The sequence below is a fragment of the Chrysemys picta genome, chromosome 2 (assembly GCF_011386835.1).
Source record: "Chrysemys picta bellii isolate R12L10 chromosome 2, ASM1138683v2, whole genome shotgun sequence".
Classification (NCBI taxonomy): domain Eukaryota; kingdom Metazoa; phylum Chordata; order Testudines; family Emydidae; genus Chrysemys; species Chrysemys picta.
Window position 1 is genome coordinate 98,372,339 of NC_088792.1, and position 26,520 is coordinate 98,398,858.

General features: G+C 39.8%; 1 protein-coding gene across 4 annotated transcripts in view; it reads left to right on the top strand.

The window, feature by feature from the left end:
* HECW1 (HECT, C2 and WW domain containing E3 ubiquitin protein ligase 1) overlaps positions 1 to 26,520 on the top strand; it is a 419,038-nt gene that overhangs the window by 122,844 nt on the left and 269,674 nt on the right. For 2 of the 4 annotated variants that reach the window (XM_065583849.1, XM_008169652.4), the window contains 2 exons: positions 5,334 to 5,561; positions 22,681 to 22,738. The exons of 1 other annotated variant lie outside the window; for it this stretch is intronic. In XM_065583849.1, coding sequence (XP_065439921.1) covers positions 22,712 to 22,738 — 27 coding nt within the window. In that variant the 5' untranslated portion in view covers positions 5,334 to 5,561; positions 22,681 to 22,711. The remainder of the gene's footprint in view (positions 1 to 5,333; positions 5,562 to 22,680; positions 22,739 to 26,520) is intronic. One more of the 4 variants, XM_065583850.1, reaches the window with a different exon arrangement.

Consider the following 26,520-nt stretch of genomic DNA (forward strand, 5'->3'; position numbering starts at 1 on the left):
TCCTGCTACATATGCACTGCCCCCGAAACATTTTTCCCATTAGATTAATTTGTTTATCCTGTTCTGCACTCACATCAGTTTTTCTTCACCCTGATCATCTCCCCAATTGGAATATTATCCCACAGGTGAAATCTGTCTACCCTTAGCAGGATTTTCTGTTCCATCTCTTTTGATACAGGAGGATATAGAAAATATCCTTCTCTTGAGAAGCAAACTGAGTTAGAAAACCATGATGGCATTATTCTGTATTGTAAACTTTTTTTTAAACCGCCACAGTCAGCAAAAATAAATAAATCAGAACAATAGAAATGAGAGCATTGGAAACTTCTAAAGGTCAAGGATATCCTCTTCTATCTTCTACCGAGATTAAAAAGGTCTCTATGTGCAGAGACTGTCATGGGGCCAGATTTTCAAAACATTTCAAGGACCACTTCCATTTATTATTATTTTTATTTCTTTTTATTACTGTAGCACCTAGGAGCCCTAATCATGGACCAGGGACCCATTGTGCTAGGCACTGTACAAACACAGAACAAGAAGATGGTCCCTGCGCCAGCACGCTTACAATCTAAGTATAAAACAAGAGACAACAGATGGATCTAGATAGCTAGGGGAGGACAAGAGAATAATGAGAGAGTATTGGTCAGCATGATAGGCAGTGGTCTAAATACGCCAATACCTAACCAGGCCAGATTTTCAGAACTTTGCTTCCATATAGGCACCTAAATACGAGCCAGATTTTCAAAAATGTTCAGAATCTATTGCAGGTGATGAGCTATTTTGAAAATAAGGTCCATATTTTACACAGTGAGACCCTCTTTTGTTGAAGGTTTGGGTTTTTTAAGTGTGGGTTTATTTATTTTTTTACAATATTGGTCCAAAAAGCAATGGAGTTCTGCTGATTTACATCAGCTGACCTGGCCCACTATTTATATGCAGTGGTTCACTGCAATTGCAGTTTGCACATTGCAATGCATTGAAATAATTTGGGACTTCCATTCTCATTCACTGCAAATGACAGATGGGCCTGAACCAGCTCTCCAGATTCAAAATCTCATTCCTTATAAACATATGAATGTTTGCAATCTTTGGCTTTTTTATAATTACAGTTAAAATAAATGCCAACTAACCCAATCTGCCCCCTTTCATTCAATTGTTAAGTGGCTGATTTCTTTTAGGAAAAGTAGACTTTAATATTATCAGAGTTGACTAGAAGGGAGGTCCACAGTATATTACATACAATAGTTCATGATTTGTGTCCCAGAGAAGTTTTATTTTTTGAATAGATACCTTTTAACTTGGTTACAAGGAGATGAACTGTGGAAAGAACTGTCAGTCTCCATTCACTTTGACCCAGTGATTCAGTACCGTCACTTCCACAACTTGAAGTCAGTTTTTTGTGTGAAGCTTTCTTCTGAACTGGAGCTGTCGAATTTGCTCCCCAAATGTGAAGGAGGTCAGTCTGTGGTTTCTAGCAAAAATCATAACATTTACAAATCCTAGCATTACCTCTGTCTATGACAGCAGAAGCTGTAAGTCTGATTGCAAAGTGATTCTGTAACCATCAGCTAGAGAATAACGGCTTGATCTGAAGCCTTGACTTCAGTGAGCTTTGGGTCAGGCCATAATAGCAGGCGTTGAATGCAATGTAAAGATGCAAAATCTGACTAATCTACTCCAGTAACTCCTTTCTGCCAAACTCTGGTAGTATTTTTGTTGACTTCTCCTGTAACATTTACTGTTTTGACATTACAAATCAACTGATTTGCAGAGGGGATAAGTGTTTTAGATAAAATAAGGAATAATGCCATTGAAGTCAAAGGCAAAACTCCCATTGACTTCAATGGGTGCAATTTGGAGGTCTTGGTCTCTTCTTCATTTTTTTTTTAATGAATATTATGCTCTCTGGACTGTAATATCAGTGGTTGAAATCCTGGTCTGAATTTAAGTCAGTGGCAAAACTCCCACTGACTTCAAGAGAGCCAGGATTTCACTTTGATATTATCTTTGTCCTACTACCCCACTTTTTGCTATCATGCATAAAACTCCCATTGAGTTATTGGGAGTTCTGTGTTCAGAGAGCTTGCAGCAATTTAGAGGTTTGTCACTTAGCAGACCAGACACTTAAGGTGTAGTGACACTGCTGTAAGAGGAACTTTACTACCAATGATGAAATTGGCCCATAATTTTCAAATGGTTTTGAATGCGTTTGCAATGTTCTATTACTCTGCATGAACCTAGCTATTTCTGAAATACTACAGTCACCCACATTATTTATTTACAACCTACAACAAGCGGGTCTGTTTTAAACTTACCTGTTACTTCTCTCCACACTGAAAAGTTGATTTTCCTTTCACTTTTCTGCTTCCTGATCCAGAGACCTGATTTACAAACTGTGCAACCCTATTCACCTTTGTGCAGGTTGTACGGGGTATAAGTGATGGCAGAAAGTGGTTCCATTTTTTAAAAAACATTTCAATTGCATTCTCCCTCCTGTACACACATTGGGCCAAATTCTACTTAATTTCATCCCATGTAAATATGAAGTAATCAAAATCTGCATAGTAACTCTGAATTTACGCTGGTGTAATTGAGGCATAGGTACTGGAACTAGGGGTGCTGCCGCACCCCCTGGCTTGAAGTGGTTTCTATTATATACGGGGTTTACAGTTTGGTTCAGTGCCTCTCAGCACCCCCACTATAAAAATTCCAGCACTTCCGAGGAGCAAATCTCTACCCTGATACTAGCCTGAGATGCTAGTCTGAGTACTGAGGAGATGCCCAAGGGAAAGGGAGGGGCCTCCTAAACCTGTGGAGTGGCTCCATAGTTATTCTGTGGATGCTACTACAGCGCTGTGAGGTTGTGGGTTAATATGTGTTACGCCCTAACATAACTGGGTCATATTGGGGAGCCCTGGAGAATCCATGCAGTGCTAGTTTTTGGCCACTTCCTCATCGTCTCAGTGGATGCTACCATTCAGGAAGCACCCCTTGCATAGTCTCGTGGAATCTAGGCCCCTCCTTTGCACAGTGAATCACTCCGCTTTTTCTGCCTTGAGGAGTTTCACATTCATGGAGGTGGGGGTTGGATTCTCCACTGTAATTTGGCACACTGTTCTCTGTAAATCAGTCTTTTGAGCAGGGCAATATTATCAGCAAATCTAAACTACAAACACTTAATATACACTCTTTCACTTCTGTCTGCCAGTTTGCTTATATACCCAAAATAACTCTATCGGATTCATTTAACATGTTATTTTGGCTATCAATCCATATTGAAGTCACAGCCCACAACAGTCTTGCAAAAGGAACATTGTGTTCTTGGCCAAAGTGTCTGGAATCTTACCCTTAGCCATTTCCAGTAGGCCTACAGGCTGACCAGCATTTTGTTCTCTGAATCCTTGTTTGATTCTTTCCTATCTAAGGGACCTGCTTTTGCCACTGTTACTTCCTCCCTCCTGCCTGGCAAAGCCTTTTCTCTATACTTTACTATATTTGTCAGGTGTAATTCATCATAACCAGCATGCTAATTTTTCATAGTTCCAGTTGTTTAATAACTCAGTTCAGATGCAGTCGTGAGCAGTTTAAATTTTTCACTTTACCAAGGGAAAAGAGCATTTGTCCCAAAATATAACTCTCAACTTCTTTTGTCAATATGGATGTTGGACAGAATTCCTTTTGGCTGCCGAGTGTTGTTTGAGGTTGAATAAGCTCAGTTTTCATCACAGGGGTTTAGTCTAGATCTTAGAATCCCATTTAAATGAGAATCATTAAAATAAAATGCATGCTGGGGTACTGCCTCTCCCTCAGGTGACAGGAAGTAGGAGCATAATCAAAGGGTGCATGGAAAAATAGGTTCCAAGACTGAGAGTGCCATATAGTCACTGAAGAGGAAAAGCATTGCTACATGGGCATCTGCTAAATCCTGCTGCTAATGCAGCTGGAGAGATGGTCTGAGTGCTGCCATGCAGGTTTAAGAGAGGAAGATAAGCTCTATGAGACAGTACAAGTCACAATGGTGAAATATCTCTGTTTGGGGTGAAATTTAGGAAAGAGGTGTGAAAGAGTGTCTGCCAAAGTAAGACAGACAAGTGATGTGACTGGAGGCAAGGAGCCGAATATATCAATCAGAGATCCTAATGAGAAGGCCGGGTAAGCCCAGATATAGTAGGAAGTCCAGAGCAGGAAGGAAATTTGCAGTGTGATGCAGAGGAGCTGGCAAGAAGATTCTGGTCTCCATTAGTAACTGGTGAACATTACATGACAGAATTAACAGAACAGACAATCATCAAGTGATCCATTCCCTGTTGTCCTCTCCCAACTTCTGGCAATCAGAGGTTGAGGGACACCCAGAGCATGGAGTTGCATCCCTGACTATCTTGGCTAATCGCCATTGATGACCTATCCTCCATGAACTTATCTAATTATTTTTTTGAACCCAGTTATACTTTTGGCCTTCACAACATCCCCCGGCAATAAGTTCCACAGGCTGACTGTGCATAGTGTAAACAAGCATTTCCTTTTGTTTGTTTTAAACTTTATGCCTATGAATTTCATTGGGTAACTCCTGATACTTGTGTTATGAGGAGGAGTAAATAACACTCCTTATTCACTTTCTCCACACCAGTCTCAATTTTATAGACCTCTATCATATTCCCCTCTTAGTCGTCTCTTTTCCAAGCTGAGAAGTCCAAGTCTTTTTAATCTCTCCACATACAGAAGCTGTTCCATACCCCTAATCATTTTTGTTGCCCTTCTTTGTACCTTTTCCAATTCTAATATATCTTTTTTGAGATGGAGTGACCAGAACTGCATGCAGTATTCAAGGTGCGAGCGTACCATGGCTTTATATAGTGGTATTATGATATTTTCTGTCTTATTATCTATTCCTTTCCTAATGGTTTCTAACATTCTGTTAGATTTTTTGACTGCTGCTGCACAGAGAACTATCCACAATGACTCCAAGTTCTCTTTCTGGGGTGGTAGCAGTTAACTTAAATCCCATCATTTTGTACATATAGTTGGGATTGTTTTCCAGTATGCATTACGTTGCATTTATCAACATTGAATTTCATCTGCCATTTTGTTGCCCAGTCACCCAATTTAGTTAGATTCCTTTGTAACTCTTTGCAGTCAGCTTTGAACTTAACTATCTTGAATAATTTTGTATTGTCTGCAAATTTTGCCATCTCACTGTTTACCCCTTTTTCCAGATGAATATGTTGAATAGCACTGGTCCCAGTACAGATCCTTGGGGGACACCTCTATTTACCTCTCTCCATTCCGAAAACTGACCATTTATTCCTACCCTTTGTTTCCTGTCTTTTAACCAGTTACTGATCCACCAGAGAAAAATTAAACCTGGTTCCTGTCAGGTGAGGCCTGAGGTTAGGGTTGCCACCTCTGAGGTACAAAAAACCAGGACATCTGGGATGATCCTGTGCCCATAAAACTGGACAGCTTGCAGTGTATACTGAGCACCCTTACAGATTTCCCAGGACAGCTACCTCAAAAAAGGGACAATCGTTGGAAAACCTGGACAGGTGGCAAACTTACCTAAGGTATGTCATTAGCAGAGATAATCAAAGGTGTGACTTTATACCTGATAAGTACAAATAGTTAATTTATTATAGCAAAATGTAAAAAAGGAAAAGTAAGGGGAAGAGGCAAAAAAAGGGAACAGGGAATGTAGAGAAAGAAGAGAGAAAAAAATCTGAAAAATGAATTTTTTTATTTCCCTCCAAAATGTTCACAGAAAATTCTTACCTTTTAGATTATTTCCAAATTAGTAGTTCAAGGATCCAGTGCAGGTAAGCATGTAGAAGTTTTGATACTTAAATGTAAGTGTCAGAAACTCTTGGTTCTGTAAATGTAAGAAAAGAAGAGACATTTTCTTATGGTTTCTAGTATTTCTTTAGGTTCACCTGGAAATATGGCAAGAGCAATCTTTCTTGTTGTACAGTATGTTGGTAAATCATTTCAGGTCTCTAAACAAACACCAACAGTGCAAAGATGCCAAGATTCCACAGGGGCAGATGTGTGAGAAATACCTAGACAGTCAGATATGTGAAGATAAAAAGAATTATTTGAATTTTATGAAACCTCAAAAAAGACTTGGTTTGGTTTGAGTTGTGGATGAAGGTTCAGGAAGTGCTATTTTTGTGTCACCTATCAGTAGTTAGTACAACAAGCCCAAAATATGACATAAACAATATTTGCAAATTCCACATACTTCTTAAATTGTTTACTAAAGCAGGTAAAAAATGCAGAATTTTTTGGTGAAAATATTTTGAATTGTTTTGGTGAAAATTTTTCCTTGAAATTTTGATTTTTTTTTATTATGACCATTCTGTAAGATGGTTGAAAAAAAACAGCAAAACAATTTAATTGAACTTTTGAAAGTTTTAACATTTTTGACCAGCTTTAGTGGTCACCATTAAAAAGTCAGTAGTTGACAACAGATATCACACAGCTACCACAGTTATTTCCTATTTGAGGTATAGGGTGAAACTTTTGTATCTCAGATTCCACTTCATGCTAACTGCTGGAAAATGCTGACTTTAATGGTGACAACTGCATATTATTTTTTATTTATTTTCCAAGCAAATGCTTCAAACTTTTTTGAAAGCATGAAACAGAAAACTCCAAAAAAGGACTAATGTGGGACCTGTGAACATTTAATTGTTAACCAACTAGAGAGTCTCCATCATAAAGTGTTAAAAAACCTAACGTGCTTGGCACTATCCCTTTAAAAGGAAATGCACTTTGTCTACTGTGAACCTACTTACAATTGCACTGGTTTCTAATGATTTTTAGTGGGATATTTACACACCTTGATTTGCTATATAGTTACATGTTCCACACCCATGTTGGAAATTAGAATGTCAATAGACATTATTTGTCTATACATCTTGTTTCTCAATCTACTATAAACAAGATGCTGTAGTATGCTAAAATGAGATGTAAAAAGAATTTAAGACTAAAACAGAACTGGAAACTATCTTGTCTAATTAGTAACATGATTAAAAGGCGATTAGCTCCTGCCTGTTTTTATAAGAGGTAAAGGAGAACTGTGCTTCTGTGAACCAGTTTTTTCTAATAGTGTAATACTCTTCTGTTGTGTTTGGCAGCTCTGCTGTGAGAGATTTTGGTGTCAGCTTGAATACTGATCCTATTACTTTAATCAGTAATTTACCACACAAATGAGTGCATCAGAGTTGTTTTTTAAATCAAAATATTTATTGAAGTTCCATCAATTTAAAAAGAAGCAAACACATAAACCCTGTGTATATAATGGAATCCACTAGTAGTTATGATAGTCCAAAATAGTATTGGCATGTCATGTGAAACTTAAATGTGACAGACTTGAAAGAAAAAACACAATAAAATGCACGAATAGGTAAATATTGGGTAACTGGATGCTTAGTTTGGTGAATACCATTTTTAAATGAAACAAACAAATAAAAACTTGTATTTATCAGTGTTAGCGTCTAAGGGCTAGATTATGATTTTACTTGGATGAGAGGTAGCATTTAGATGCACTGCCCCAGGAACAGTCTAAGAACGAAACTGATTTGAACAGTCACAGTTCCTCCCCTGGTTTCCTCTTCCTGGCTTATTCCAGTAACAGAACATTTTTTCCTCTGTGCTGGCTCAGCTAGTGTGCTGGGGCTCTGCCCATTGCCTACTCCTATCTGGCCACTGCCTGCCAGCCTACATGGGAGAGGGGAGTAGCATCTCTGCCCTATCCCACAGAACACAGACCAGGAAGGCTGCACTCCTGCAAGTCACAACCTTGCCCTAAGTACTACCATTGATCTTTATGAATAGTTGAGATGCTTAATAGAACAGACTAACAGGACACTGAACAATTTTTAAAATTTTGGCCATGCAACTGAGATGGAGGGAATTTTAACAGTAGTCAAATGGATAATCCAGCTTGAGTATACAAAACACAGATAGAATAGTCATTCTCCAATTATTGCCTCTAGATCACCAGTCTTTGAAGCCCCTTCCTGGTGGACTGAAACATGGTGAACCTCAAACATTGTGGAAATGGGGTGCTGCTAGAGAGTGGGGTTTGTGTGTGTGTGTGTGTGTGTGAGAGAGAGAGAGAGAGAGAGGATGCGGTGTGCAGAATGAAATACTTGGAGAACAAATGAGAGAAAATGTCAGTGGAATAACATGAAGGAAATTGCTCCAGGACCCGCAATTATTAGAAGTTGAAAATATGCAGGCAGAATGGCAGTATTGCAAATTGCAATCTTCAGAAATCTTTTTTTTCTTAAGGAAATATTTTTTCCTGTTGTATTTATTTCTGCTCCACAGTGATATAGTTTCTAGGCTGATATAAAATTTCTCTTTCTTATTGGTTAAAACCTGTATGTCTTTGCAAGCTGCTCTGACCAGAATGTCATCCATAAAAAGGTATAAATATACTCCCCTTAACTGAGCCACTACCCACACCAGAACCTTGATGAACTCTCTTGGAACCAGTAATTCAAGGGATAGTGACGATTGAGGGATTGGGCCACATAGTTGTAAGGAAATCTTCTGAATCTTTGGTGACATAATCTTATTGGTACATGGCAGCATTGTATGTTTCCTATATATCTAGTGATGTTAAACAGTCCTCAGGAGAACCTGTGGTGGGAATTGATTAGAGTTTCTTTGTGAAATCTGAATTACGTTATATGTTTGTTTAGACTTTTCTGAGCCAACAGTGCTCAGACTTTCTCGGAACTCCCCGGGGTTACACAAATAATAAAATGTGATCCTATGTAGTGTGTATATATAAATTATCATTGTGGAGGAGACACCACTTCTCTATCTCCAGAAAGTGTTCTGTGCCTTATTAGATCTTGCTTTGTTTTTCTGTCCTGTGTGAAATTGACTTCATGGGAAACGAGGTGAAATACACACTCCTGTGATTCAATATTCTTCTTTCATTACCTCTAGGACCCACTTGTATGAGACAGTTCTGTATCTAATGGATAAAGAACTACCTATCTCTCAAGGATGTTACATTTCCTTCTAACCTCTGTCCTGCTTTTAGGAATAAGACTTGGCTGTGATTTATTTTTTACCTCTAAAATGAGCTGCTGTCTAATTCTATCTGATTTGACTAATATTAAGGAGTGTTTAGTTGCCAGGAGTGAAATACTGGCCTATTGAAGTCAATGGCAAAATTCCAATTCACATCAGTGGGAGCCGGTATTTCAATCCTAGATTTTATTATTTACAGGGTCTATCCAAACAACTGTTCTGCTGGGTCAGCTTGCCTGAGAAAAGAATTCACTTCAAATATCAGTTGATTTTCTGTGTCTGATATAGTCAGCGTCTTCCAGATTACATAGTCAAAGCCATTTAGATACTCTAGAGAAAGACAGCAATGAAGCCAATGTGACCTTGTATAGAGTGAATTTCAATATTTTACCTACAGAAAAAGATATTTAATGCAGTTCATTGCATCTACAAAATGCTGCCAAAGCAAGAAGATGGGGGATAGCTATATTTGAAGAGTGTCCTATGCTACTTCCTATTTTCTCACTGAAGCCCCATCTTTAGAGCTGAACATTTCCTTGAAAATAAATAATCAGATGTGTAGCAGGCATCACTCTGGGGCCAGTAGGTCTAGTGGTCAGGCCATGGCCAAACAGTCTCTCCGAATCTTGGGGCAACTCTTCCAGGCAGTCTGGGGGCCCTAGCAGCCAACACCTAGTTTATCGCGCCCACCACTCCTGCCTCCAGGATCTCTCAGGTGACCAGTGGGAGGAGGGAAGGGTAGAGGGACCTCTCCCTCTCCACCGAGTCCTGGCACAGGACCCCAGAGGGGAGAGGCCAGGGATGGGCCAGTCCCTTCTAGCTGCTGCTCCAGGTTAGCATCCCCTGGGCTGCTTCCTACCTTCCTTGTTTTCTCTTCAGTTTGGGGTGTAGCCCCAGCTTTTCTTTGCACAGTCTCAATAATTTAGAGCCCCACTTGGGATTGGTGGGCAGCTTCCCACCTCACTCCCAAAGTCCAGTTGTTCTCCCATAGTCAGGAAGAAGGGAGAAAAAGGGCAGGACTTTGGTCTGCCAGCCAAGTCTTACTCACAGTCCCAGTGTCCCCCCCCCTGTAGATTGCTCTGCTTCAGCAGCTACCGCCTGTCTGCCTTCTTGCAGCCAGTCTCTCCTTCACTCTCCCCTAGTCTGCCTGCCAGAACTGCCCTTTAAGATGCTCTTCTACAGGGAGCATGCCTGGCAGCTGCTGAAGAGCATGGCCTTCTTGACCCAATACCGTCCCACCGTTCCTTTAACCTTAGTGTGGGATCTATAAATCTCATCACAAAGTGACTATGTCCTTTGATACAGATGCTCAGAGCATATCTACTTCAAGGATAGAAATATCAACTTTACTGTGTTGCCTTTTATAAAATGTTATTTCCTGTCTGCTTAGTGTTCTGCCCTCATTAGGATGTCCCCATTCTGCCTTTAATAACTTCCACAAAGGAAGGAATGAAGGGGAATGCTTGTCACCTTTTTAACCTTAGAGAAAATAAATCTTCCTTTTCTATTGTTTTTTTACACCTTGTTCTTAAAGCCCTAAATGCCTCCACTACCCTTTTATAATCACAGCACTAGAAAATTCTCCTCGGAATAATCTGTCACGCTGATCTTGGTCATACTGTGCTGATCCAAAATCTGACAACGACGTCCATCTTCCACGGAGAGAAGATTCAGTGAATAGCTCAGGGATTGATAAACCTGGGAAGTGAAGTTCTTTGTTTATCCACAGAACAGGTTTGGCCGTGGTATACCATGTGTAACCTTCATGATCTGATTTTTTCGAGCACTTTCATAAGCCCCCAGAGCACCCTTGTTTTTCTTTATAATGCTGTATTCGACCACAGAATCACCTAGCGTGGACTCCTGTGCTTTTTTAAAAAGACGCTAATTGATTGATCAGTTAATCCCATCCTACTGTATTCTGCTTTCTGAAGTGTTCATGAAAGCCCAAGTCAATGTATTTTGGCATTCACAACTAGAGTACTTAAAACTCTCTTGATACTAAATTAATTTTCTATAACAATTAAGTAAGTACTAGATATGGGCAAAAATAAAGACGGTTTTGGAGTTGCAAAGCCTCATTAGCTAATATTGGTTTAGCAAATCCCAAATCAGGTTAGTTTGGATCTGGGTCCCATTTTGTCTGTCTCTGTGATCTATTTTATCTAATTTATCCATGGTATTTCTAGAGAGCAGAAATTTACTGTAGCTTATCCAGCTGCCCACAGTTTGGGTGGGTGGGTTGTTAAATAAATAGTTCCAGTGCTGGCTAATCTTCAGTAATGATCACATCTTGTGTTTAGGATTATAGAACAGGACAATAATTTTTTTTTTAAACCACAAACTTCTCCCCTTCCTCTGCTGTAAATCTAGATTGACCTACTATCTTACTGCACGTCTGGAGGACACAAGTGTATTCACTCCAAATGGACACTAATCCTCTTCAGAGAAAAATGTTATTTTTACCCTATTACTGTAACAATGGTGGGGGGGGAGGGAGGGTCAGTCCCAATCCTACAAATGCTTACGCACATGCTTAAGAAAATTGGTGAAGGCAGGGGCGGCTCTATGATTTTTGCCGCCCCAAGCACAGCAGGCAGGCGGCTTTTGGCAGTGCGCCTGTGGGCGATCTGCTGGTATTGCAGATTCAGCGGCATGCCTGCGGGAGGTCCGACGGTGCCGCGCCATCAGCGTCCCCACCACCGAATTTCCGCCGAAGCCGCAGGACCGGCGGACCTCCCGCAGGCATGCCACCAAAGGCAGCCTGACTGCCGCCCTCATGGCAACCGGCATGCCGCCCCCCGCAGCTTGCCACCCCAGGCATGCGCTTGCTGCACTGGTGCCTGGAGCCGCGCCTGGGTGAAGGTGACATTTGCCAAACTGCTTTCAGTCTTAAGCATTTTGTTGAAAATATGAGCAAAAGTTCGTGTCAATCCTTATGATATTGAAACAGTTCATGTATCCATAGGCAAGTCTGTCCTGTTAGAAAGAAGCCATAAGCTACTTCTGTGTCACGGGGCTACTTACTTTGTTGTGTCTGCTGTCCAAGCAACATAGACATAGCACATGAACTTTAACTGCTAATAGATGGATTAATTAGGTAAGGTTATTTAAATATTTGTTCCATCAAAAGAAACCCTTAAATAGCGTAAATATTTTCCTTGAAGAAGGCCTTGAAATATAGGACTTCAAGTGAATGTAATGCATTTTGGGGAAATCTCTATTTCTCAGTACTAAATTTAGGTTGTGCTACTAGAACTTGTGTTGGCTCTTATTGTACAGCCTATTTTTAGAAGTGGGTTAGGGAGTCATACATCAGTGACAGAATTTTTCTGTGGGATGAAATGTCACATAAAAAGTTCATCCTAGCTTGACTAATTGTATTTATTACCAATTAATTTGATCATTTGAATATATTAATAGTACTTAGAATTTATATAGTGCTTTAGAGCCTCAAAGCGCTATCTAAAGTTTAATCCTCATTACACCTAGAGCTAAATGAAAATCAGCAGATGCAGTTTAATGTCAAACTGACTCGAAATCAAAATTTTGTAGATTGGGAATGTGAGGCAGAGAAATTACCATTATTTATTCTTATTGTTATTGTATTAAACATCACTTATCATACTACACATTTACGTAGCATCTTAGAAAAATACAAATATTTAGGAGTGAATTCAGCCCCTGTATTGCTGACTGTGAAATCCCTGTAGCATGAAAATGTAAGCTGGGGGCTGGACGTGAGGAATAGATAGGCAGGATATCATGGGCTATAAATCAGGACAGAATTTGTCTAAAAGATCCCACTTCCATAGCACAATTGTCTTTCACATAAACAGTAAAGAAAGTTTCAGCTTCTCTAGATTTTTCTATTATTTACAGCTGGCAGAGGTGGCATTGGGTTGTCAATCTTTCACATCCACTAAGGATGTTCTGTGAGGCATATTACAATAACTCAGAGAGCTTTTCTATACAGAGCAGAGTGGAGGCAATCAGTCAGCTGAGATTCCTGGTGTGGTATCTTTTCCCAGCACAGGACTTCCTTTTTTTGGAAGCATTTGTTCATTTTTGTATCATCCTTTAATATTAACCCTACACAAGCTGTCTTGAAGAAGTGAATGGAGCAGCACAAGTGATATCGACTACTAGTGTTTACTGTGCCGCAAACCTTAGACTATGTGTTTTATACAAGTGTCAGAAACCAGTGAACAAAATTATCATGTCACAACCTTGAGCAGAGAATCTGACTCACAGCTTGTAAAATCCTTTGAAATAGAAGGTCCAAATTCTGAACTTGGATGTCCAAAATAGCATTTAAGAGTTAAAAGTCTTAATTTTTTAAACAAATTTGTTGTTCAGAATTAGCATGTGAATGACCAGTTAAAGGCTTTATTACTCGAAGTGGGGCACAGAGTGTTTCCATTGAAATAGTAAGAATGTTAGGTCCTGTCTGCTAAAGTCAGCAGCAGTGAAGTGGTTAAGTGTCATGACAATGGGGCACTGGAAATGTAAGGGCGAGAGGGCATTCTGAGTGTTTTAAGGATGAGAAAAAAAAACCTTAGTTACAGCAAATTTGGGCAAGAGCTTTCTTGCATTTTATCTGTACCAATTAGAAGTTTTTCTCTCAATTTCTTTCTCTCTCTCTTTTTTTGTGTGTAAACAATAAATGTAAACGTGTAGGCTGCAGATACCAATCATAGCACTGAGCAAGGGGTGTAGCATGGTCTTTGTGCTGCTAATAGATACTTGGATGTTCTTGTGCCACAGTTTATCAGATAAATTGAGGAGACTGCCAGCTCCAGAGAAATGCAGCAATAATTTATTATACCTGAAGCAGACTGCTTTGCAGACACAAGCTTCCTGCTTTAGTGGCTCATTGCAGTCAGAGAGAAGTAATGGCATTTAGGCAGCGCTAAATAAAGTTGTCTATCTTGTACCTTTTCCTGTTTGAAGTCTAATAGCTTTAACATTCTGCTCTAATACAAGATACCATAGTAGTTTACTATATCACTGTCATACCCCTTATTAGTCCAAGTCTTATTTTCACTGCCCTCGTCTGCACTTGCTGCTCTGACAAAGAGTTGCTTGCCCAGACACTCCAAAATTAAAAAAAGAACAGGAGTAGTTGTGGCACCTTAGAGACAAGTACTCCTGTTCTTTTTGCGGATACAGACTAACACGGCTGCTACTCTGAAACCATCCAAAATTAAAGTTGCAAATACAATATCCAGCTTTTATGGGACTTCAAGATGAGTGATGCAGACATCAATTCTATTTTTGGGGAGATGTTTAACTAGCATTCTTTTGCTTAATATATATTGCTTATTCTGTCTTAGACTCCATTATTTGTTTTTGGTAAATATTCAATTTGCTAACAGGTATAAATTTACTGTTGATCCTTTATAGCCTGCCCGTCAGATTAACACTCCCCCACACCACACCACATCACACCCACAGCCAGAAGCCAATTAGTTAATTACCTCCCCAGGTGCAAAGCATGACATGACTTTCACTAGCCTGGTAGGTGATGGGAGTTAAGTCCCATCATAATACCCAATAACATTTATGCATTGATTGAGATATAGAAGAATTGCACCACTTCCAGCATCTACACACTAGTGATGACCACCAGATATATTCTCAGCATAAGTCAGCAATGACATTTTTCTAACCTCCTCCAGAAGTCTATATTCACACAACCCCATTTAGCATAATTCACATGACCACACTGAAAGTCAAATGGAATCATCTCTGAAAATGCATCAAGCTCCATTGACGTGTTATCATCTCTTTTTTTGTTTCTATGAAATCCATTAGTAGTTTTCCCAGAACAGAAATGTATCTGAACAGGTTTTTTCTTTGGTAACATAAGTGTCCACAAGCTACTGGAGTGATTGGGTGCTGTTCATGAAGTCTGCCAGAGCATTTTAAACACAGAAAACATTTTATAATTAGGAGGAAGGGTCGTCTTATCTGCATAACTTCATAAAAATAGCATTCAGAAAAACTTTTCTCAAATCAGTCCATTCTACAAATATTGACAAATATTTTGATGTATGACATGGTACAAACAAGCTCATACTGTTGTGTGACTACAGGCTTTTGCTATAACTGGTGGCAAAAGAGAATGGGAACTAGGGCTAAGTATGTCCCAAACTTTCCTAAACAGTACTTTTTTTTGAGTATACAGTTGCATTATCAATTGTATTTAGTAGATTTCTGCCAATGTTGGTCAAAATTAAATTATGGTTCTACAAGTTTATGGCCCTTTTTGTGATTTTTATGATTTTTTTGGATTGGGATGCCCAGTAATGATTAAACATTACATGATATAGAAAAACGGCACCACTTCCAGCATCTACATGCACCATGATGATGACTACCTGACATGTGCCTAACATGGGGTAGCAATGAAATTGTTCTCACTGGTGGATTACCCCTTAGTGCCCAAAATGGGTATAGGCTGGTAGATGTAGGTCACAATTCAGATCCCGCCTATTTCAGGAGCAATTGGTGGCCCGTATTAAAAAGTTTTTGTCTCTATCATCCCTTTTCTGGTAGTCGAATGTCTACATTACAAGAAAAATCACAACTGGCACTCATTGTCAGCCTTTTTGGAAGAGGGACCAAAGACTTGAGGCCAAATCTTTAGCTGGTGTAAACTGTGATTGCTCCATTTAAATCAATGCTGCTATGATAATTTATATCAGGTGAAGACCTGGTACCTGTACACTTAGCTACCCTATCAAGCTAAATGTGGTCTGGGGTCTCTGTCCAGGTCAGCATTGAGACACACTAGTAGAGCAGTGTGGGGAAGTTTGTGCTGCCATTCTTGTAATTGTTCTGTGGCTAAGCATAGGACTTTTGTTTTCCGGGCTTTCAGTCTGGCTCCTTTCCCCAGCACTAAATTCACACATTAAATACAAAACAAAAAGCATGCACATGAAAAATAAACAGAAGTGTAGATTCTCACAGCAACTCTAATTAAGCCTTTTCTTACATATATAATAATTCATATTACTATTATTTTAGTTTTTATTGAGAACTGTCAGTGTGCACGGTGTTGTACAAACACAGACAAAGATATGGTTGCAGCCCAAACAGACTTTACAATCTAAAGACCTACAGACCAAAACCATTGTGTCAGCTGAAGTCATTCATAACTTCAGGTGCATGACATCTCTGAAAATCAGGTCCCAAGTGTAAGTTGAACACCCAGATTTTGTAGACATTTTTGAAACTGCAGGTCCACAAACCTCTGTTTCTTAGTTTGTAAAATGGGGATAGTAATACTTTTCTAGTTGCAGTTTGAAATAAGGCTTCCTTTATTAATGTTTAGAAAGCAGATTCTTGGCAGCGACAAAAATAAATAGGCCTGATTGTCGTTTATGAGAAGGCCTGGTTACATCACTCTGAATTTCAATGAGACCCACATTAAGGTCTTTCTATATTGCCAGAGAAGTTAAAGGTGCATTACGGTAAATAAAAAATCTTTCCCTGTGTAACGCCCCTATTCTACCCAATGACACTCTTCTTATGGTTTGATGGACAGGCCTGGGTTCTTCTGGGTCCTGCCTCGCACCTCAGCTGAGTGTTTTCTTTGTATTATGCTGATACACAAGTACTTGGCGATACCTCCACCTCCCACACTCCTTCCTGGCAAAAGTACCAGTGGTGCTGCTTGAAAGGAAAAAATTCTAACTACCCTCTAACCCTGACCCAGACACAGGGCTGATAGACTTCCAGGGAATAACATAGGGACATACAGTAAATCAGACAAGGTAACTGTATTAAACAAATGATAAATATTAATTAACAATGCAGACAAATACTCTTAGAGTCTCTGGTGCCCAACCTCCGACTTACATCAGAGGAGAATAAGACTGTAATGTCCTGTTGGAAAGTGTACTACGTTGGGGCCCTGGCTGGCTGGTGAGAGCTGTGTATTCAGTAGTAGCAGGCAACAAATTATCCCACCACTTTAGGACATAGTCAGTTCATAGATGTCTTCCAAACAATGTCCCTGACTACCAAAATAAGGGTTGATACACTCACAAACCCATGACGTGTATGATCCTTTGGTTTAGAGCCTGATTCCCTTAGCAGACTCAGGGGCAGTGTGTTAGAGGCAGAGCAGTGCAGTGGGTGGCACGTGTGAATGAGTGGTGCCCTCTGGTCACCCACCAAGATAAGCTAAGCTACCTCACTTGGCAGGAATCACAACAGAGTCCTGCGTCTGACAAAGTGGGCATTCACCCACGAAAGCTTGGGCTCAGTAATGGGAGAAATACAACAATCACTCTAGGAACGCTCAGGTGTTGGGGAATTTGGGGTGGGAGGAAGAATCTGTCTTGGAAAACTCAAAATGTTGGTGGATCCAGGCTCATTTAGTCTTAAATTCATCCCTGTGTAGGTCTAGCTATCTAGGACACCATTTTCCCCCAACATGCTGCTGCTGTAGCACTGCTAAAGCCTGAGAATGGGTAGATCCATGCCTTCTCTCTTGAAGAGCAAATGAGCCTGTAAACCTTTACATACGCATACAGGATCCAGAACGAGTTGGGCCACTGGAATGATACACCGTCGCACACCATCTAATGGGGCTTTGGAGACAGGGGTCTTAGTAATACCAAAAATAACTAAGAGATTTTCTTTCCATCCAAAATCGGACAGGGTAAACATTTTGGACATGAGAACTTATCATATCTCATCAAGAACAAAGAGATGCATACCATGGCGTACCAGTTGCGGTAGCTTGCACGCAACATGTAGTGTTGGCAGTAACATATATCAGTTTTCTCTGGTAAACGCTTCTTCCTCTTTCAGCATTAGAAACATGTCAGCATTAGAGACATGTAAGCACTTGGCTCAGAGACATTTTGAGGGGTGGGGGAAGACAGCGGATTAATTTTAAGACCTCAAGGTCAGATTATCTGCTACAGCCAAGATCTGCACAGCACAGTAGGGAGATGGCGTGTCAGGGAGTGGGTTATGCATCCTGGATTCTTTGTCCAGCTTCACCCCCGCCTTGGCTCTGACTTAGGTTAGAGCAATCTAAGGTCTATTTCCAGCTAGGAATATAGCCAGTAAAACTCACACAGGAGGAGTGTGGATAGTGAATATTCATTCTTTCTGTTTCTTATAAGATATGTCAAAATCTGATTGATATAGGAGATCAGTGCTTGCTTTCTTTTTAACCTTCACCGTAGACAACAGAAATTCAGTGGTTTTCTGTGTGTAGAAAATGCTGTTGTCGCTCAGCTCCTCCAGTCAACACCAGGGGCCCAATCCTACACAGTGCTATGTACACTCAGCTCCCATTAACTTAATCCACATGCAGCATTTTGCAGGACTGGTCCTATACTAGGTGTACATCATTTATAGGCCAGGCTGTGGCTCATGCTACATGCCATTAGAAGTTAGTAAAGGGCAAGGCCCCCTCCTCCCCTTTACTGTCTTGCACCAGTGCTTTCCGTGCTAGAGGGGTAGCAAGTTCCACAGAGAGGCTACAACCCTCCTCACACAGGTAGGTAGGAGGGGGCAAGGAGGGAGCAGAGTCATGATTCTTCCCCCTCCAATGTTCCTGGCGGTGAAGCTACGCTGGCATTTCAGGGAGTGTATACTGTGCTAAGAATAGACCTAATGTAATTTTCTCCCTCCCCAGCGCAGTGTGGATATCTCCTTCCCATGCTGCCGCAGGGCCAGCACACCAATGCACCACATTTCCTATGGACAAGATTGTAATGTCACTATCTAGCCCTGTATTAATATTATCTTTAATAATTTATATTAGAGTTGTGCCCCCAAATGTGTGAGATGTTGTATTGGCACATAAGAAAACACTGTCCTAGCCCTGAAAAATTTCCAAACTAGAAAGACAGACAAGGTGGAGAAAAGGGATGAACCACACAAACACAGTAGAAACATACCTCTCAGAATGCCAGAGCCCAAATGTGGGATGCAGTGTGTGACAAAGACCCAAAATGAGGGCCACAAAAAATTGTGCATGCAGGAAACTTAAAATACTGTGGGATTAACTCCTTTGGGGTGGTAAATACATCTCTCTCTAAGTTATGGGGTCATCCTACCTTATTTCCTTTATAAATAATTTTCCTCAATAAAAGAGAGAGGAAACGAAATGTGTATGGAATGTATAAAGCGACAAAGAGTCCTGTGGCATTTTATAGACTAACAGACATATTGGAGCATAAGCTTGCATGTGTGAATACCCACTTCGTCAGATGAATGTAGTGGAAATTTCCAGAGGCAGGTATAAATATGCAGGCAAGAATCAGTCTAGAGATAACGAGGTTAGTTCAATCAGGGAGGATGAGGCCCTCTTCTAGCAGTTGAGGTGTGAACACCAAGGGAGGAGAAACTGCTTTTGTAGTTGGCTAGCCATTCACAGTCTTTTTTAATCCTGATCTGATGGTGTCAAATTTGCAAATGAACTGGAGCTCAGCAGTTTCTTTTTGGAGTCTGGTCCTGACGTTTTTTTGTATATTGCCATTCCTGATATCTGACTTGTGTCCATTTATCCTCTTGCGTAGTGACTGTCTAATTTGGCCAATGTACATAGCAGAGGGGCATTGCTGGCACATGATGTCATATATAACATTTGTGGACGTGCAGGTGAATGAGCCGGTGATGTTGTAGCTGATCTGGTTAGGTCCTGTGATGGTGTTGCTGGTGTAGATATGTGGGGAGAGTTGGCATCGAGGTTTGTTGCATGGGTTGGTTCCTGAGTTAGAGTTGTTATGGTGCGGTGCGTGGTTGCTGGTGAGAATATGCTTAAGGTTGGTGGGTTGTCTGTGGGCGAGGACTGGCCTGCCTCCCAAGGTCTGTGAAAGTGAGGGATCATTGTCCAGGATGGGTTGTAGATCACTGGTGATGCATTGGAAAGGTTTAAGCTGAGGACTGTAGGTGATGGCCAGTGGAGTTCTGTTGGTTTCTTTTTTGGGCCTGTCTTGTAGCAGGAGGCTTCTGGGTACACGTCTGGCTCTGTTGATTTGTTTCTTTATTTCCTTGTGTGGGTATTGTAGTTTTGAGAATGCTTGGTGAAGATCTTGTAGGTGTTGGTCTCTGTCTGAGGGGTTGGAGCAGATGCGGCTGTACCTCAGTGCTTGGCTGTAGACAATGGATCGTGTGGTGTTTCTGGGGTGGAAGCTGGAGGCATGAAGTTAGGCGTAGTGGTCGGTGGGTTTTCGGTATAGGGTGGTGTTAATGTGGCCATCGCTTATTTGTACTGTGGTGTCTAGGAAGTGGACCTCCCGTGTAGATTGGTCTAGGCTGAGGTTGATGGTGGAGTGGAAGCTGTTGAAATTGTGGTGGAATTCTTCCAGAGTCTCCTTCCCATGGGTCCAGATGATGAAGATGTCATCAATGTAGCGTAGGTAGAGAAGGGGTGTGAGTGGACGAGAGCTGAGGAAGTGTTGTTCCAGGCATATTGTGGGGCCATGCGGGTGCCCATAGCGGTGCCACTGGTCTGGAGGTATATATTGTCACCAAATTTGAAATAATTGTGTGTGAGATAAAGTCACAGAGTTCAGCAATCAGTTGTGCTGTGGCATCATCAGGGATACTGTTCCTGACACTTGGATTCCATTTGTGTTTGGGATGTTTGTGCAGAGAGCCTCCACATCCATTGTGGCTAGGATGGTGTTTTCTGGAAGATAACCAGTGTATTGTAGTTTTCTCAGGAAATCAGTGGTGTCACTGAGATAGCTGGGAGTGCTGGTGGTGTAGGGTCTGAGTAGAGAGTCCACATATCCGGACAGTTCTTCAGTGAGAGTGCCAATTTCAGAGATGATTTCATTTGCAAATTTGACACCATCAGCTCAGGATTAAACAAAGACTGTGAATGGCTAGCCAACTACAAAAGCAGTTTCTCCTTCCTTGGTGTTCATACCTCAACTGCTAGAAGAAGGCCTCATCCTCCCTGATTGAACGAACCTCGTTATCTCTAGACTGATTCTTGCCTGCATATTTATACCTGCCTCTGGAAATTTCCACTACATTCATCTGACAAAGTGGCTATTCACCCACGAAGCTTATGCTCCAATACGTCTGTTAGTCTATAAGGTGCCACAGGACTCTTTGTCGCTTTTTACAGATCCAGACTAACACGGCTACCCCTCTGATATGGAATGTATGTAACTTTGGGACTAAATTGAGTTACATCCCTCAAAATGAAAGGCATTTGAGAAGGGTAGGCAGAAGACAGGGCAATATCTGTTCTTTTTATTTTATTTTATTTTATTTTATCTGTTGTATTTGATGTCTTTTATATATTTTGCAAGTAGTTTTTTTAATATAGGTGGAATGTAATCAAATGAAATTATTTTATAATTAAGGATGTCTGAAGATTGTACTTTTCCTGCTGAATTCTTATATTTTCCATCTGTTTTCCTTCTCTTGTTCTTTTTTGTGATTTGTTGAATTAACATTTTTATGGTGGTACATTTGGTGTGCCGAGGCTCTTTTGTTCATGCTGTTATGAAATTTTATTCTGCCTAGAAAAAGCTTTCTGAGTCATTCTTGAGCACCCTGAGGAAAAGTAGGGATAAGTATGAATTTTAGTTTGCAGGGTGACAGACTCAAGAGATGCACAGATTAAAGAGTTATGGGAGATTATTATCATCTTTTTGTGTGAGGATGTTTCTAGATGTCTATATGCTTCTATGGTAATAAAATGACGAAGCTATAAAAAGAGCAAGAGAAACAGAGGGGCTTGATTAAAGTTGCAAAATGAAATGTAATGGCCATTACTAAGTATTAAATATAGGTTGAATTAAAATGTTACTAATTTTCTTGTACTGTGGGTTCTTGAAAGTTATATTTATTTTATTGGGAGATATTCTGCAATCCTTAGGAATTTTGCCTGAGTAATGACAGCTGGATTTCACCCATGGTATGACTAAGGCTTTACAGTTTAGTATTTCATGATTATTCCTCTCTGAAGTTTTCCTAAGATTCAAGTGAATAGCTGCTTATGGTTTATAGGAAGAGCAGAGGTTCCTCATCATCATTCTCTACTCCAATATTGACAAAGTGTAAGCAGAGAACACAGCTCTGATTTTCGTGCCTTTGAATTGTGTTTGATACTAGGTAAATGCAAGTACAGGGCACTGAAAATATCTTCCTTTGCAATGGAAACTCACCTGGCACCACCACTACAAATACATTGGTGGTTTAAGTGGAAATCTGGTTGACCGTTGTCTATCGAAACTCTTTCAATCTGACCAATTTCTTATGATGATGCCTAAAGAGCCAGTACTAGTCTGTGTTTGTCATATCTTAGCTGGATGTTTTGTTTCATTTCCCTTTTGGGCTAAATGAAATCTGATGCTTAATCTTCGATAGTCTGAAAAGTTTATTATACCTAATTTAAATAATTTTAAAAAGCATCATTCACTGTCGTAGCATCCAAGTCTGCTGTATCATAATAATATCTCTCAGTAGAAAAGAATGTACAGTTAACGTATGAATTACTCAGTATCAAAAATTTAAGTAAATAAATGAAATGTTGGCATATGCAAGATATATTTTGGTAGAAAACACAATGTTCTGTATTTTATGTCACTTGTGTTGGTTTTGGGATACATGCTGAGTTAATCTCATTGAACTTTTCCCCAGGAATTGATGCGCTTACAATTGCCGGGTCATTATGCTGCTCCACCTGTGTAGTGTTAAGGTCAGTGTGTTTTTCTGATTATAAAAACCATCCATACCATTCCATTATAAATTCACTACCATTCATAATGGAATGCGCCATAGCTCAGAGCTAGTTGCAGCTGCCCCCAGTATACGTTTAAATATCAAACAAATGAAGCTTAGGCAATTTGAGATCCCTTTGCAGCTAAACCTGACAATGCTACATTTGAAGTAATCTTCTTTACATGTTAAGTTCCCATACAAAATTTTTTTTAACAAGCCCTGCATAAGTATATTTATTTTATTCAACCACATCATGGTAACCCTTACAAGATGATCCCAAGGAAGTCCTGGGAGCAGCAGGCAACTGTAACATTGCAGTTGCTCACCTTCATACTTAAACAAAACACTGAATGCATCAGTCACCCACAGTCATGGGGCATTTTCTGAAATTCACAGATTTTAACCTTGAAGTGATTCAAAGTAATCAAAACACAAATATCAGTCATCACAGTATATACATGATGTGAAACTCAAAAGTATATGACTGACACTAGCTGTATAATAGTTGAATCTGTGAGATGCTGGGCATGCAGTAATATACTGTTATTGTATTATACACCTTTCTGAAGAGCTTGGATTTTCTGAAGTGCTGTACGTTCATAAAAAGAGCCAGAATGTGTGTGAGTGTCTTGCTAGTATTATTTCCATCACTGAAATAAGCACAGTTTTCTGTTATTTACCTTTACATTTTTCTTTGCTGTTGAATCCACAGAATAACTTGAATTCCTGGAAAATACAAAATACTGCCTTATATGTAACCAGGTCGTTATGGTCTTCCAGTTTTATGGGGATCTGTTCTCTGTGCACTGAATTTTGCAATTTATGGTAGTCAGTAAAGGCCTTAGACATTAATTATCTTGCTAGGGGGATATTTGTTGCTTTTTCTGTGTGCAAATTAGACAAAGCTCTAATTGCTGAGGACATATAAGCAGTCATCATAATGACTGGTATCTTTATGTAAATATTGTACAGTACTCATGATTTGAATTCCCTGTAGTTGTAAATATAATGGGATTCTGACTGTGCTTCTACAGCATTTGTAATACTGGGAAGGAAGATGCAATTAGTTTTAGGATTTAAAATAAATTGATTTTTTTTTCAAATGGAGAGAATCAGATGGGAGAGATTCTTTAATAACTAAAAGATACAAGAGTAATTTGTAATTATTGTAAGCCAGAAATAGAGTCTTATATGTGGGTACATTTATAAGAATTTAAAAACAATAAACATCACTTGAGCACAAGACCTATCTGCAGGGTTATCAACTCTTATCCATTGGTGATAATACAGCCTTTCCCAGAAAGTGACCCTGAAAACAGAGAAATAGATTGCACAACTGCATCTTTAACTGCCTCCTAATATCTTTGCAAACTTGTGCTCTGGCAGACCCAAGGAATGACTCCTAGAGCTCAGGGTTCACCACCAAGAATTCTGCCACCTGTCCCCAAGAGTTCTACCTTACGGATAGATAGCAAGAGCATTCCAGTAACTCATAACTGATATGCTGGGGCAGAGTGGTAGAGGTAGTCTTTGAGGCACAGTGGTCATAGACCTTTTAGGGGTTTATACTTGACAACCAACAGCTTAGATTGCACAAGAAGGGAATTGGGAGCTTGTGCAGAGCCCAGAAACGCATGTGTGGCGTGATCATGTCAGCTTGCTAAATTTAAAAGGAGAGTGAGCCACAGTTTATGCTAGCTAAAGTTCCTGAGTGACCTTCAAGGGTAACCCTTCCTAGAGCTTATTACAGTCATTCAACCTGGAAGTGGCAAATGGCCAGGTTCACATCTCAGAAGGATTAAAGGAAGGGGTTGCTGTATCCTATTAGTCAGAGGAGATATGATTTTCCAAAATATTTAAATATGATGCACTACAGCTTACAGCAGCTGCCTGTGTTGCCTGCAGCTACAAAGAACAATATTTAAGAATACAATGCCTCCTCTCCTCCAGAGATGCATCTTTTACATTTCCTTTGGGCCTCAGCCTTCCAAAGTAGTGATGGATGTTGGTGTCAGAGATCGAAAGCCCTGGTATTTTTTAGACATTTCACCAATAATTTTTTTAAATGCCATTAAGTGAAATAAAATATTTTGCACAATTTCAACTGCTGACCTGTGACTGGGACACTTCTCACCATATTTTTCCAAATGGAGGGAGGACCTGTTCCTCATGCCCCCTGTATAAGTAACAGGTTAGAGCAAGCTTACACTGAAAATTTAAAAATGATTCAGAGCTGCCACTGCCCACTCTTCCCTTCTGTCTCTGGAATTGTCATTTTTCAGTAATGGTGCCTTCCTGTCAGTCAGTGGAAGGACATCTCTGGAAAAACCATAACAATGTATAATTAATTAATCCATGTAAACGGAGAGGTAGCAGGTACTGAGCTACACTGCATATATGTAGAATGGGGTATGAAGATCACAAAATTCTCCTCCCAACACACAGTCCTTTACTATTTGAGCTAAAGGAGAATCTTTGTTAGTAGCATTAAGACTAACAGACATAGAAGGTGACACGATTCCAAACAGGTGAGTAAATCCCATTATATCCAGGAGAGGGCAGAGGTACACATTTACACAAGTTGATATATCGCAGGTGCTGTAGGAACAACTAATTTGCAGATTGTGTGGAAGTGTAAGGATTACATTTAGAAGAAAAAAACTGTCTCCTCTTCCACACCAACATCACGGCACCTATGTTCTTTTGAAAATTATGTTTTATCATTAAAATGAATAAATACCTCTAGACTAATAGACCTTCTCTTCTTTCACATCTAAGATGGGTTTATTTATTTATACATTGACTTATAACTAGCTATAGCCTCTGGGTGTATTTGCAAAATTGAAATATAATTTGAGCAATAAAGCATACTGTTATAGGCAGCAATATCCCAATATCTGCCCATCACTTAAAACTACTTACACTATATATCCAAAATACAAGAAAATACTTGAGTAAATAGAGAGGTCATGCTCTGTTGTGTTTGTCTTTTCATATATATAAAACAAAACAAAAAACCTCCATTAACACCCACCCCAAAAAAATAAACAGTTGAAATTTGAATTTGCTCAGTGACAATACTGTATTTTCCCATCACATCATTTACAAAACTCAAGCCCGTAAAAGCATGGAAATGAATAGTTAAGGACATCCTAAATCTTAGTGCCAACATCAAAGCAAACACAGTATTCTTATCAAGTATAAAGAAAAGTATATTTCATCTCAACACACTATGATTGTCAAAGAGGGCACTTAGATTTTAACTCTGAACCATCTGATATTAATAGAATTGCCATTGCCATTACTGTGGGATAATCCCAGTTCTGTTGCTCTATTTTTGATCCCCTTGGAGGACATTGAACAATCTAAAAGTATCTTTCTTATTTGCACCACATAACGACAACGTAATGGATGTTATGGCTTCTTGTGACATAATGTGTGTCACAACTTGCAATGCAAATGGCAATGTCCTAGTGCAAAGGAACAATACAAAAAGGTGGGAACTCGTCACAAAAAAGAAGAATGTACAAATCTACAAGAGGATATTACTGTATACAAATGAGGGCGTCTCATTTGGAGAACTTTGCATTTCACTCTAAGATAAGCCTTTTGGTTCCAGATAAAATATCTGTAGTTCTTTTGAGGTGTGGGTGCTTTAAACAACTATGTAATGATTTATAAAGTTTCCTCTAAGCTTTTAATTTTTTTTTAGATCTTATCCAAATTAAAGGAAAGAACACTTGCTAACCTTTCAATGGG